This window comes from Saccopteryx leptura, unplaced genomic scaffold (genome assembly GCF_036850995.1).
Source record: "Saccopteryx leptura isolate mSacLep1 unplaced genomic scaffold, mSacLep1_pri_phased_curated manual_scaffold_53, whole genome shotgun sequence".
NCBI lineage: Eukaryota > Metazoa > Chordata > Mammalia > Chiroptera > Emballonuridae > Saccopteryx > Saccopteryx leptura.
This window is the reverse complement of record NW_027095735.1, coordinates 224,338-239,464: the sequence shown is the minus strand read 5'-3', so window position 1 is coordinate 239,464 and position 15,127 is coordinate 224,338. Positions and strand designations below refer to the sequence as shown.

General features: G+C 47.6%; 1 protein-coding gene across 1 annotated transcript; it reads left to right on the top strand.

Moving 5' to 3' along the window:
* Positions 1–8,376: 8,376 nt before the first annotated feature.
* Positions 8,377–10,417, top strand: LOC136387046 (insulin growth factor-like family member 1). Its single transcript, XM_066358109.1, has 4 exons — positions 8,377–8,491; positions 9,047–9,100; positions 9,212–9,473; positions 9,748–10,417. Exons 1-4 carry the CDS (start codon positions 8,467–8,469, stop codon positions 9,755–9,757), a joined length of 351 nt encoding a protein of 116 aa, XP_066214206.1. The 5' UTR covers positions 8,377–8,466; the 3' UTR covers positions 9,758–10,417.
* The last annotated feature ends 4,710 nt before the right edge of the window (positions 10,418–15,127 follow it).

Here is a 15,127-nt window from a genome sequence, read left to right as displayed (position 1 = left end):
AATAAACTCAATTATAAATTTTAAAGTGTTAATCTTGACTAACTCATTGGTTTTACAACCTGAAAAAGTGTCAGGATTGGCAGTTTGGAAACTACTGCCCTCTCCGGCAGCTATGAGAGAGGGACGGCTCAAGCTCGGGCTAGTTGGCTCAGTGGTAGAGCGTAGGCCCGGCGCGTGCAAGTCCTGGTTTGATTCCTGGCCAGGGCACACAGGAGAAGCACTCATCTGCTTCTCCACCCTTCTCCCTCTCCTTTCTCTCTATCTTTCTCTTCCCCTTCCTCAGCCAACATTTCATTGGAGCAAAGCTGGCCCAGGTGCTGAGGATGGCTCCATGGCCTCTGTGTCAGGCACTAGATTGGCTCCGAGTACAATGGAGCAACACCCCAGATGGGCAGAGCATCACCCCCTAGTGGGCTTGCTGGGTGGATCCTGGTCGGGCACATGCAGGAGTCTGTCTCTCTGCCTCCCTACTTCTCACTTCAAAAATATAAAAATATAAAAATTTAAAAAGAGAGGGATGGCTCAGGAGCAGGCAGAAGTGCGTTCTGTCCCCACCCACTAGAGAGAAGCCAAGCAACTAGGGCAAAGGAGGTGCATGATTACTTCTTTTTTCAGAAGCCTCCAGCCTGGTCTCCTACCTCCTGTCACAACCCTCTTGTCCCCTCTCTCACTGGAGACAAAAACTGAACTCTTCCACAGACTCAAGTCTCCCCACTTTCATCTCCTGCTTAGTACCCAACTGTGGCTCCCAGTGCACCCAGGTAAAGTCCAGAACCCTCAATAAGGCTGACAAGCCTCATCCTGCCCTCCAAGGGCTGAAACCCACTGAAATAGTGGCAGTTCTTTCTCATTTTTAAAATGACAGCTCAGATATCCCCTCCTCCAGGAAGCCACCTTTGATGCCCTTGGCCCTCCTTCCCAGCCTTACTCTCTCTGGGTCATTATTGTCAGGGGTGGTTTGTGTCCCCCACTGGATGTGAGAACCAGAAGGACAGAGCCTGGGACCAAGTCACCACTGGAGCCCCACATCAACTAGCACAGGACTGATGCCAGAACAGGTGTTCACAAATACTGAATTACTTACTTAATTAATTAGTAAATTAGATAAACGAAGGTGTAGATGAATGAGTAAAAGCCCTGTGCTCAGGCTGTATCTAACTCAACATGTCTGTCCTGACACACTGACTTCCTGAGAATTGGCGCCTGGAGTTCACACCTCTCCCCAGGCAGCCTCCCTGTCCTCCCTGTAACACAGTTGTTCAGCTGGACCCTGGGTCTCACATGCTGGGAAGGCCTAAGTGTACCCCTGTGCAGAAGAACCTCCCTCGCCGCCTCCTCTCCTGGCTCCCCCATCCCACACACACAGGACCAAACCCAGGCTGGAAACCCAGGTGCCACCATCCAGACCCCGCCCAGAGTGAGCCAGGTGAGCTAGGGCTCAGAGCCTTCTTTCTTACTGATTTCACTAATTTCTGGTATTAGTGACATAGCTGCATTTACTAGAGAAAAAAAACCAAACCTGATATTGCATCATTGTGCAGCTTGCACACAGTTTAGAAAGAAAGTGAAAAGAAAAATAGGCAATAAATGCACTATCGGCCACCCTCAGGGGAGCGGCTCCTTCACCTTCTGATCATGGGGCTTCACTCAGAGGAAAGACGTCCCTCCCACAGCCAGCAATTCACGCACAAAGAAGATCATGCCCTATGCAGGAGACAGTGGAAAGCTCTCACTGGTCCTGGTGTCATAGCGCTGTGAGGGTCATGGTCTACTGGAGAGTCTTTGGACTTTCTGTCCAGAATCTCAGTGAAACAACAAACATGATAATGACATGGGTCACATCAATCACGTCTATAGTCATCATTTGCTGGGCACAACCTCTCCAGTTCTCTTCTTCATATTCTCCTCTCCTCTTCCTGCCCTGCCCCTTCCCTCCACTCCTCTCTTTTTCCCTCTCCATGAACTAAGTGAAAAGTGACTTTTGGTGGGCAGCCTCAGCATGAATCTCAGTACTTGTAAATGTGCCTGAGATGTACAAGCTGTGTGTCCTTGACAAAATGATGGGGGGGGGGAAGATAACCCCAAACCCAGATATCAACGTTGTGTCCTTTCGACATGAGCTTCTTCTGTCTTGGTTTTGTTTCAGGAGTGACACCAAAAGCCTCGCAAATTCCTCATTTTACCCACTTATTCTAATTAGAATTTCCAAAACTATAAATAAAAGGGCACTGACTATCACAGTCTCCTTCACCTGAATAACATCAGCTGTGGTTCTGTGAGCAGTGACTACTCCCTCAGGAGAGTTTAGAATTTACAAAAAACACGGGGAAAGTAGAAGACTGTGGGGTCACGTGGATGAGGAGGCATCATGTTTATTTCAGTTTGGGAAAGTGGGGGTGGCTACAAGGGATCCGCTTCTTTTTGTTAAACAGCTTGCTAAGGGGCAAGAAGGTGTTAACGGCTTATGTACCTATTGAGTGCTAGTTTGTTCATTGCTCTCTGGTTGTTTTGTAGTTTGGTTCTGTCTTTTTCTTCTCCTACTCTCCTTTCTTCTGGTTTGATGGTTTTTTCAGTGTTATGCTTAGATTTCATTCTCATTACCTTTTTTTTTTTTTTTTTTTTTTTGTATTTTTCTGAAGTTGGAAACGGGGAGGCAGTCAGACAGATTCCCGCATGTGCCCGACCGGGATCCACCCGGCACACCCACCAGGGGGCGACACTCTGCCCATCTAGGGCGTCGCTCTGTTGCAACCAGAGCTATTCTAGCGCCTGAGGCAGAGCCCACAGAGTTATCCTCAGTGCCCGAGCCAACCCTGCTCCAATGGAGCCTTGGCTGTGGGGGGGAAGAGAGAGACAGAGAGGAAGGAGAGGGGGAAGGGTGTAGAAGCAGATGGGTGCTTCTCCTGTGTGCCCTGGCCAGGAATTGAACCCAGCACTCCTGCACGCCAGGCTGACGCTCTACCACTGAGCCAACCGGCCAGGGTCATTACCTTTTGTGTATCTGCTATAGGCTTGTGTTTTGTAGTTATCATGAGGCTCACATATCTCAGCCTATATGGATACCGGTCTATTTTAAGTAGATAGTAAATTAAGTTTGAACACATTCAACAGCTACATTTTTACTCCTCCTATACTTCCAAGTGTTTTATGTTTTTGATGTTTCATGTTTTAGTGTATAAGTGTATTTAGTTTTTCTAAATTTTTATTTATTCATTTTAGCAAGATAGGATGGGAAGGAGAGAGAGACAGGAATGTCAATCTGTTCCAAATGTGCCCTGACCTAGGATTGAACCAGCAACCTCTGTGCTTCAGGATGATGCTCTAACCAACCAAGCTATCGGGCCATGGCTGAGGTTGCCTATTTCTTAACTAAATGTTGTGTGTTGGAGAGGAAGTGAGTTTTAGACCCCTCTACGTCACCATCCTTTTTCTCTTTAAAAAAATAGCATTTGGACTGTTGATTGTGCTGTGTGTCCATCACTCTAAGTCAAATCATTTTCTATCGCCATATATTTGTCTGCCTTTTTTCAAAAAAAATTTCCATTGATTTAAGAGGAGGTAGAAAGGAGAGAGAGAAAGAGAGAGAGATAGAAAGAGATCCACAAGAGAGAAAAAGAGCATCAACTTGTTGTCCCACTTAGTTCCATTTAGTTGTGCACTTCGTGGTTGTTTCTTATATGTGTGCCAACCAGAAAGGGAATGGATAACTGTGTGCACTGAGGATGCTTTATCCACGGAGCCAGGACGCCGGGGCCTAGGCCACCACTTTAAAGTGCTGGGATGGCACTTTCTCTTGAGTATCTTCATTTCAGAGTGTGATTCTGATTCCCACCTGCTTGTGCAGAGTGGAGGCTGTTCTGGTTTAACTAAATCTGAAACCTCTGATCTACCTGATCCCTGAACCAACTTGTTCCCTTCTCACTAATGATCAAAACCCACAACTGCACCTGAGTCCCATGTCTTCCCTGATGCCAAAGCCACAAGGAGATGTGAGAAGTGCTCAGCAGGAGGCATCCAGGGACCATCAGGAGGTAATGGGGTGACTCCCTACAGTTTCTGGGTTCAGGAATGTTTTTGGGGTGACATTTCAGCTGAAAGCTGGAGGATGAGCACAAGCATGTGAAGAGTGTAGGGAGACCGACAAGAGCCATCAAGCATGAGCCATGGAACGTGTGGATGTGGAGAGTGGCACAGCGGCTGAAGTTGAGAAGGAGAAACAGGGGAGGGAGTGGGGAGGCCTGCATGTGGGACGGGGTGGGGGGGAGTCATGGAGACATCTGGGGTTGTAATAAGGAGCAGTAACAAGCTGAAGGCGATGGGGAGGCATAAAAGGTGTACAGGACACTTCGCATCCCCTACTCCCTCAAGGGTTCCCTATCTCCAGAGGCGGGGCAGCTTCAGACTGCCTCTCCCAGATGGCCTTGCAGCTGGAATACATTTCAAGCTTTGGACACACACCAAAGGAGCCACCACCAGCTGTTTCCTCAGCAGCAACAATGAGCCCAGGCAATAGCTTTCAGTTGCAAAAGGCTGTTGAGGTTGCAGAAGCAATATCCAGACCTCTGATTTATGTCACCAGTGTTGTTCTGGGGATCACAGCTTACAGCCTACTCCTCCTTCCCTGCCTATGGCAAGTATGCTCTTAATTCATTATTCTACTAAAGGATCAAAACCAGGCTGAGCTAAGGCCAGACCATCCATTCTTCCATTCATTCTTTGGTCAATAGGAGTCCTTTTGCAGCAGGAGGGGTCAGTTACTAGAATCCTGGTGATGTCATTCAAGCAAAGGAGTGGCACAGCTTCCTCATCAACCAGAAGAGGGGGACTTTCTGTCTTTGGGGAGCTCCAGCCTCACCTCCTGCATACCTGACATTCTTTCTCTACACCTGAAATAACCACATTCCTGCCTGTGCCATGGGAATGGAACTCCCTGAAGCCAGAGGAAATAGCACACAGATGCTGACAGGAGGGATATTCATTCAGATCCTGGAGCAAGCTGATGCCTGGAGGGAAGAAGGAGAAAGCAGGAAGTGCCAGATTCCTCCTGGTTTCACATCCAGGAGCCCAGCTCTGTCAGTCTCAACCAGGAGCCTGGAATACACACCTGGGTTTCGTCCAGGGGTGTCTGTCAGCAGAGCCTGCCGTCCTTCACACAGGGGCTGGGCCAGGGGAGCTTGGAGGCTCCTGCACTGGGATTTGGGAGCCCTGGGTCCTGTTCCAGCCTGTGTCACTGACAGTAGGACCGTGGCTGGGTGTCTTCAATCCAGGGAGCAGGATGAGAGAATACATAAAATAGCTGTGTGAGGTCAGGACCTTCCACTTACCTACCAGGAGAGCCAGGAATGTTTCTAGGCATTTAGAGAGGCAGAGTCTCAACACCTAATGACAGCTCCAAACAAGACAGGACCATCCTGCTTCACAGATGTCAGTTCTCATGCTAAAGACAGAGCTGTCCCCAGACAGTAAGGTCCCATAATGGCCACAATTGGAAAGGGGTCTCTGAGGGAGCTGTTGATGGGAGAGGACAGCATGTGCAGTTTTCTCTGGACCCTTGAGTAAAGGCCGAGACAGGATGCAAATCGCAGACTCTCTGACCCGGAGCCTCAATGCTATTGAGTTGGTGGCTCTCAGTGTCCACAGATCAAAGGACCAGCTGTATGTTCATCAACACAACCCTCCCAGACCCTGCCCTGTCCTGATCTCCCTCCCCTCTCCTGCCTTTGAGTGACTCAGCAGTGTGGCCCCAAGTGTGTGCTGGGCTGTTTCTAATCAGACACAACCCGAACAGTTCCCTGGAGAATGTGCTTTTGCCCTCACCCTGCTGGCAGCCAGATTTTGGCAGAGACAGTCAGGCCTGGGGCCCAGACTGCCGGGAGCCATCCCAGGAAACATGAGCCTCACTGCGTCCTCATCCTGATTTCTGTCTGAAGTGGGTGCACTTTATGGAGGAACTTCTGTCTGGGCCTGGGCTCCAGATAAAGGGGAATTTGGGAGAATGAGTGTTAGACGTTCCCTTGGGGAAACAGACATGGAAGACAAAAAATTCCAAATGCAGAAGGGAAGAGGTGAGGAGCATGTCTGACTACAAGAGTGACAGGCCACCCTTCTGGGGCCTCAAGAGAATCTCTTCCCTGCTAGGATGTGGCTGGGTGTCCCTGAGAGATGAATTCCTGCAGGAGCTGGGGGAGGGTGTCGGAGACTGGCTGTGGGCTGGCAGGGTTGTTGTAGTCTAAGGCTTAGTTGTTGTTGTTTTTTCTTCTGTATTCCCCTGAAGCTGGAAACGGGGAGGCAGCCAGACAGACCCCCGCACGCACCCGACCAGGGTCCACCCGGCATGCCCACCAGGGGGCGATGCTCTGTCCATCGGGGCGTCGCTCTGCTGCAACCAGAGCCATTCCAGCGCCTGAGGCAGAGGTCACAGCCATCCCCAGCGCCCAGGCCAACTTCTCTCCAATGGAGCCCCGGCAGCTGCAGGAAGGGAAGAGAGAGACAGAGAGGAAGGAGAGGGGGAGGGGTGGAGAAGCAGATGGGCGCCTCTCCTGTGTGCCCTGGCCAGGAATCGAACCCAGGACTCCCACACGCCAGGCTGATGCTCCACCACTGAGCCAACCGGCCAGGGCTTCTAAGGTTTAGTTTTAAGATTAAGCCTTTCCCACCCTTTTAATCCTAAAATCTTCTCAACACTAAGTTTTTCTCCACACCCTTGACTGTTGCATGATGTAGGGTGGTGCACTCTTATGAGGAATTCAATTTATGCCTCAGATGAGTGGCTTTGTATCGGAGACTTCCCTATTTGTATATTGGATTAAAGGCTTTAATTGTCGGCCCTGGCCGGTTGGCTCAATGGTAGAGCGTCAGCCTGGCATGCAGAAGTCCCAGGTTCGATTCCCGGCCAGGGCACACAGGAGAAACGCCCATCTGCTTCTCCACCCCTCCCCCTCTCTTTCCTTTCTGTCTCTCTCTTCCCCTCCCACAACCGAGGCTCCATTGGAGCAAAGATGGCCCCGGGCGCTGGGGATGGCTCCTTGGCCTCTGCCCCAGGCGCTAGAGTGGCTCTGATCGCAACAGAGCGATGCCCGGGAGGGGCAGAGCATCACCCCCTGGTGGGCAGAGCGACGCCCCCTGGTGGGCGTGGTCGGGCGCATGCGGGAGTCTATCTGACTGTCTCTCCCCATTTCCAGCTTCAGAAAAATACAAAAAAAAAAAAAAAGGCTTTAATTGTCTATGCTATATAATAAAGCAAAGACGGGGGGGGGGCTCGCTATCTCTGATACTGCCATCAGCATTGAAGAGGCCTCCGATCTCATCCTCTTCTCTCGGTAAGTCTGTTTTCTTAATTCCTGGCCGCCCTGGTTTGCTGTAGGAGGGCTTCCCAGGCCTCACTGCACTGCCCGGGTGACCTGAACTCCCTCAACTGACCTCTGAGTGTCCCTCAGGAGAGCCATCCCTTTACCTTCTGTCTTCACATCCTGACCCAAATGTGGTTCTCCCATTTCAGGGGAAATCCCACATCCCTCTCCCTCTGAACACGCATGCTAAGGACCACAGCCCTGGAGAGTCTGCTGAGGGTGGTGGGATTTCTCTCACAGAACTTTTCAGACAACAAATGCTGATAATGGCATTGACCTCAACAATCAAATGAAGATTTATTCACCTTCTCTCTCTCTCACCCCCCTTTCTCCTTCCCTTTTTCCCTACTGTCCTCCCTGTCATTGGCCCCATGAAAATGGTGACTTTTGGATGGCCTACTCCTGCCTCCCTCTCCTGTGTCTGACACAAGCCTGGGCCATATTAGGTGCTAAGCGGACATGCGTTCCTGAAGAAATGACCACCAATGAGGAGACAGAGGAGGGGACGTGGGGGAGTTGAGTCCCAGGGCCCCCCAGGCCTTTCCCATGGGTCTGCTTCACGAGCTGCCCCAGCATCCTCCCCATATATCTTCCCTTTCTCCAACTTGTTCATCCTAGGATTTCCAAGTGTGTGAAAATCAGCCTCCTTCACCCAGATACCATGATCTGTGCTTTAGTGAGCAATCCTGGTCTGGGGCTGTGAGGTCAGCGATCTGACGACACCCCCACCCAGAAAAATGTAACAGGTTTGCAATGTACAAAGAACGTGGGGAATTAGGAGACTCATACAGTTCGGTGGAAAAGGTGTCTGGTGGATTCACTCTGGAAGAGTCACAGTGGCTCTGAGGCAACACATGTGTCATCCTGCCTGTTGACGAGGCCATGGGTCTGGGCATGAGTGAGAGAAGTTTGGGGAGGGGGGCATTTATTTTTTCCTGGCTCTCAAAAAATTCTACCATGCCAGAGAAAATGTCAGGATCCTCCTGTCAGAGGGCCCAGCGTGTCCCTGCAGGTCTGCTCAGAAAGCAGGAGATCCATGACGTCACCTCATAACAGACAAAAGCACCTGCGGGAACTGCAGACCTTCCTCTGATTCCGCTGCAGCCAACCCAGAGCCATGACTCCTCGATGCTACGTCCTCGGTAAGGAGGCCCCAACCCCTAGTCCCTCGGAGCCCATCTCCAACCTCAGCCACCACCCCATCCCGACCTCAGCCAAATCCCCCTCCTTGGGGCCCAGCTGTAGCTAACCTCACCCCCAACATCATCCCATCCACTTCTCTGGTTCAGTCCTGAAACTTAAGCCCAATGGCACGCATATCTCACTTTCACACTCCAAACCCAAACTTCTCATCTTTAATGCAGGTCATCTAAGTAACACCCCTGTCAGCTTAGCCTTCTTGAGAGTCAGACTCCACCTGAGCCTTCTGCTCTGAATTCCTGCTCAGGAATCACCCGAATTCCCCAGACCCCTAAACCCATTTCTCCCGAGTCCCACCAACAACCCTCACCTCCCGCAGTCTTTAAGCTCAAGACACTTGAACACAGGTGACTAGGTCCCACCCTGCACTGCTCTAAGCTCTCCTGACCTTCAGTCAGGACAGAGACCTTCCTCCCTCCTGTCCCTGCCCCAGGTGGGCTCCCTGAGGAGGACCCAGGCTGTCCCTTCACCACGCCTCATCCACTGCTCTCCCACAGGTGTCTCTGCCGCTCTCTGCATTGTCACCCTCCTCTGCTCACACGGAGCTCCAGGTGAGCCCAGGAGGGACAGGGACACTTGGGGGTGAGTGACAGCTCCCAGAGGGACCCAGGTTAGACACTGCTGCCCTGCCATCTGGGTCACACCAGCTCTGTTTTCTCCAGTGACTCCCACTGGTGCTCACCTGCTGCTGTGCCAGTCACACATGAGATGTGGGGACAAGTTCTATGATCCCGAGCAACACTGTTGCTATGACGATGCCGTGGTGCCCTTGAGCAGGACCCGAAAGTGTGGAAACTGCACCTTCAGGGTCTGCTTTGAGCAGTGCTGTCCCTGGTCATTCAGACGCGAGCAGACCTTCGTGGTAAAAGTGAAAGGCCACAAGTGTTCCTTGGCCCCATCCTTGGATGACAGGTTCTGTGCCAGGTAAGGTCCTGTCCCCTCACAGGAGCAGGACATGTAGGGGACCGGGGAGACCGGGGTCTGTCCATGATGCAACCTCCCTGCCCTGTTTTTGGTGTCCCCCTGTCCCTGTCTCTGCCCACCGGCTCTATTCAATCTACCTCTAACTTGTTCTGTCTTTGGTCTCTTTTTATCTTTATTTCTCTCACCCTCTTTGCGCTCCTTCTTGTATCTCTCTTTTCCACTTTGCTTTTCATGTTCCATCCATCCCTGCATTTCTGGTCCTCCCTTTCTGCAGTGTCATCTGACAGAAGAGAGGGGGACCAGATGACTGCTTTGTTCTACTTCCTGAATGGGCCTGAAGACAGGAGGAACCTGGCGTGGACTTAGATTTGGGGAGTCACGTTAATGTTTGCTGACAAGAGACACTTGGGGCCCTGGCCGGTTGGCTCAGTCATAGAGCATCAGCCTGACGTGCAGGAGTCCCGGGTTTGATTCCCGACCAGGGCACACAGGAGAAGCGCCCATCTGCTTCTCCACCCCTCCCCCTCTCCTTCCTCTCTGTCTCTCTCTTCCCCTCCCGCATCCAAGACTCCATTGGAGCAAAGTTGGCCCGGACTCTGGGGATGGCTCTATGGCCTCTACCTCAGGCGCTAGAATGGCTCTAGTTGCAACAGAGCGACGCCCTGGATGGGCAGAGCATCGCCCTCTGGTGGGCATGCTGGGTGTATCTCGGTCAGATGCATGCGGGAGTCTGTCTGACTGCCTCCCCGTTTCCAACTTAAAAAAAAAAAAGAGAGAGACACTTGGGTGGGGGTAGGGGAGTAAAAAGAGAGAAATATATAGTGACGGAAAATGATTTTCCTTTGGTTGGTGGGCACACAACACAATCAACAGTTCATAAAGCTATAGAGATGTTTACCTGGAACTTATGTACTCTTATTAATCAATATCACTGCATAAAACTTAATTTTATAAATAAATTGTTTACAGAAGCCAGACACTCAGATTCAATCTGCTCTTCTTATTCTTTCTCCTTTAAATCTGTCCTGAATTGATGAGTGGTCCCCTTTTAATGATTTTGGACAATTATAAGAGATTAGTTTGTTGTTGAAGGTCCCGAGGGCTCTGATCTCTAGAGTCACTAGAATTTCCAGACACTGTGGACCCTTCTCTGAGAGAGTTCATTACCTTAGGTCCCTTTTCTCCATCTGGTGCAAAACAGAAAACACTTTATAAATATTCCAAATTTTACATATTTTATCATGGCTCATTAACGGTTGCAGAGGGTCATAAATTGTGGGCATCGGATCCTTTTCTCTGTCTTCCATGGTTCTCAAGGTATGTCAACTTTTGCCCGCCCTATCTGAACAATGGTCATGATATTCACCACGATCTGCTGCTATCACTTAATACAAATTCCAATAACTGGGCTCCAGTTCTTGTTTCAACCTCACCTGGTCGTGGGATAGTGAAACGACAAGACCCACAAGGAGAGAGGGAGGTTTGGCCCCGGACAGGAGTCTCCTTGCCCCTCCTGTCTCTCCCCTGTGGAAGAAGGTTGTGGCCGGGGCACCCCCTGGCGGGAAACGAGCACAGGATGGGAAAGAGACTGAGTGGGGAGCAACAAGGAGTCCCCAGGGCGAGGGTTGGAAAATTTGCCTCTCCTGCCACTCAAACCGAGGGCTGGACTCTCCACTTGTCCCCATCAGCAGGTAAGTTGTGGGGTGGGAGGCTGGGACTCTCACATAGGGAGAATTTACCTGCTTCTGAATATATTACTTGGAATAAACTAAGAGATGTCATCATTTCTGATTGTCCACTTTCACCCTTAACTGGCTTGGAAACTCCTTCCCGAGGACCTGTACTCTCCCAACTACAATACACAGGAGGGAATCTCCATCACAGGCATCGAACTCTGGAATGCCCGAGGCAGAACTTCCCGATGGAGGGACCCGGGATCAGGGAGGAGGGCGTCCAGTTCCCAGGGACCCGGGTCGGCCCATGGGTAGGGTCTTGATTCGGCCTGCACGAGGCACGTCCAGGACCCTGCACAGAGGTTGCAACGTGTCTTCTGTCTTCCCAGACACTTTTGAAATTGTGAAAGAAGTTAAAACGACTTTCCATGTATTAATTTTGCTTTTAATCAATCCTATGAAATTGGACCAAAAAGGCAGAAACTTCTGGGTCACTGCAGTGGGGTCTCCCAACACGGGCTCAGACACACATGCCCCTCCCTCCCTCCACTCTATTCCATTCCTTTGGGAAATGCTGGTGTCACGCCTGTGGCTCAGACTGAGGGGCCTCAACTGAAATGACCTTTGATCAATGATTCAACCACCCCCTGTTGTTAGGTCCCCCAGACACCACCCCTGACTGCAGGGGGCGCTGAAGAATCAATCCCTGCCCTGAGGAGGAGGGTCAGAGTGTGGGGATTGTCCACTCTGTCCTGTTCTACTTTATGTTACTAAATCCACACTTGTCACCTTCCACCGTCATTTTTTTTAAATTTTTATTGATTTTAATTTATTGTGTTTACATGGATTCAAGTGTCCCACCGAATATATTTCCCCCATCCCCATGTTCCTCTCGACACCCTCCCTTACCCCCTCCTTCGAATGCCTTCCCCTCTTCCCTCCAGGATTTGCTGTCCTGCTCTCTATAACGCTGTGTGTGCTATGTATATATAATTTCACCAATCTCCCTTCTTTGATCCCATCCTCTCATCCCCTTTCCCTCTGTCCACTTTCCCTCTGGTCCCTTTGATCCGGCCTCTGCCTCTGTTCTGTTGCTCAGTTCACATTGTTCATTGGATTCCTCAAATAGTGAGGTCATATGATATTTTTCTTTCTCTGCCTGACTTACTTCACTTAGTATAATAGTTTCCAGGTCCATTCATGTTGTCGCAAAAGGTAAGATTTTCTTCTTTTTCACGCCACATAGTATTCCATTGTGTATATGTACCATGGCTTTTTAATCCACTCGTCCACTGACGGACACTTGGGCCATTTCCAGAACTTGGCTATTGTAATCAATGCTGCAATAAACACTGGGGTACATTTCTTCTTTTGGATCAGTGATTTGGTATTCTTAGGATATATTCCTAAAAGTGGGATAGCTGGGTCAAAAGGCAGTTCCATTTTTAATGTTTTGAGGAATCTCCATACTGTTTTCCACAGTGGCTGCACCAGTCTGCATTCCCACCAGCAGTGCAGGAGGGTTCCCTTTTCTCCACACCTTCACCAGCATTTATTATGTGTTGCTTTGTTAATGAGAGTCATTCTGACAGTGGTGAGGTAGTATCTCATTGTGGTTTTAATTTGTATTTATCTAATGATTAGTGATGTTGAACATTTTTTCATATGCCTATTGGCCATCTGTATGTCCTCTTTGAAGAAGTGTCTATTCATTTCTTTTTCCCATTTTTTGATTGGATTGTTTACCTTCCTGGTGTTGAGTTTTACAAGTTCTTTATAAATTTTGGTTATTAAGCCCTTATCAGATGTATTATTGAATATGTTCTCCCATTGTGTAGTTTGTCTTTTTATTTTGTTCATATTGTCTTTAGTGGTGCAAAGCTTCTTAGTTTGATATAGTCCCATTTGTTCATCCTGTCCTTTATTTCACTTACCTGTGGAGATAAATCAGCAAATATATTGCTGCGAGAGATGTCGGAGAGCTTACTGCCTATGTTATTCCAAGATGACTATGGTTTCACGACTTACATTTAAGTCTTTTATCCATTTTGAGTTTATTTTTGTGAGTGGTGTAAGTTGGTGGTCCAGTTTCATTTTTTTTGCAAGTACCTGTCCAATTTTCCCAACATCATTTGTTAAAGAAACTGTCTTATCTGACTTTGGGTGATGGGTATGAACATAATTGAACGACAAGAAAACCTGAACTTGTTATCTTTGAATATATGTATCCTGATTTATTGATGTTGCCCCATTAAAAAAATAAAATTATTTAAAAAAAAGAAAAAAAAAAGAAACTGTCTTTACTCCTCTGTATGCTCTTACCTCCTTTGTCAAATATCAATTGTCCATGAAGGTGTGTGTTTATTTCTGGGTTCTCTGTTCTGTTCCATTGATGTATATGCCTGTTCTTATGCCAATAGCAAGATGTTTTGAGTACAATGACCTTGTAGTATAACTTGATACCAAGAAGTATGATATCACCCACTTTATTCTTCTTTTTAAAGATAATTGAGGCTATTTGTGTTCTTTTCGGTTCTATATAAATTTTTGGAATATTTGTTCTATCTCTTTGAAGTATGAGAGAGAAGACTCAAATAAATAAAATTAGAAATAAGAGTGGAGAAGTAACAACTGACACAGCCTAAATACAAAGGATTGTAAGAAAATACTATGAAGAACTGTATGCCAAAAAATTAGACAACCTAGGTGAAATGGAAAAATTCCTTGAAACACATAATCTTTCAAAAATCAATCTGAAAGAATCAGAAAACCTAAACAGACCAATTACAACAATTGAGATAGAGACAGTTATCAAAAAGCTCCCAACAAACAAAAGCCCTGGGCCAGATGGCATCACAGGTGAATTCTACCAAATATTCAAAGAAAAACTAGCTCCTGTCCTTCTCAAGCTATTTCAAAAAATTCAAGAGGAAAAAAGACTTCCAAGCTCCTTTTATGAGGTGAGCATAAACCTCATTCCAAACCCAGGTAAAGACATTACAAAGAAAGAAAACTATAGGCCAATATCCCTGATGAATTTAGATGCTAAAATTATCAACAAAATATTAGCAAACCAGATCCAGCAATACATGAAAAAATCATGATCAAGTGGGATTTATTCTAGGGAAGCAAGGCTGGTACAATATTCTCAAATCAATCAATGTGATTCATCACATAAACAAAAGGAAGGAGAAAAATCACATGATAATATCAATAAATGCAGAAAAAGCATTTGATAAAATTCAGCACCCATTTATGATCAAAACTCTCAGCAAAGTGGGAATATAGGAAACATACCTCAACATGATAAAGGCCATCTACGACATACCCACAACCAACATCATAATCAATGGACAAAAATTAAAAGCAATAACCTTAAGATTAGGAACAAGGCAGGGGTACCCCCTTTCACCACTCTTATTCAACATAGTTCTGGAAGTCCTAGCCACAGCAATCAGACAAGAAGAAGAAATAAAAGGCATCCAAATTGGAAAAGAAGAAGTAAAACTATCATTATTTGCTGATGATATGATACTGTACATAGAAAACCCAAAGTCTCAGTCAAAAAACTACTGGACCTGATAAATAAATTCAGCAAGGTGGCAGGATATAAAATTAATATTCAGAAATCAGAGGCATTTTATACACCAACAATGAACTGTCTGAAAGAAAAATTAAGAAAACAATCCCTTTCACTATTACAACAAAAAATTAAGTACCTAGGAGGAAATTTAACCAAGGAGGTTAAAGACTTATATTCGGAAAATTACAAAACATTGATAAAAGAAATCAAGGAAGATACAAACAAGTGGAAGCATATACCGTGTTCATGGATAGGAAGAATAAACATCATTAAAATGTCTATATTACCCAAAGCAATTTATAAATTCAATGCAATTTCACAGTCTTATGTATGGAAATAAAGCAAATAAAAAGCAAAGCTCCTCCCTATCAGTCCTTGTCTTCCTCCTCCAAGAATCA

Excerpts from the sequence above, each read along its gene's own strand:
- LOC136387046 (XM_066358109.1), top strand. The coding sequence starts at position 8,467 with ATGACTCCTCGATGCTACGTCCTCG. Across the intron at positions 8,492-9,046 it reads TCCTCGATGCTACGTCCTCG|GTGTCTCTGCCGCTCTCTGC; the intron begins GTAAGGAGGCCC and ends GCTCTCCCACAG. Across the intron at positions 9,101-9,211 it reads CTGCTCACACGGAGCTCCAG|TGACTCCCACTGGTGCTCAC; the intron begins GTGAGCCCAGGA and ends TGTTTTCTCCAG.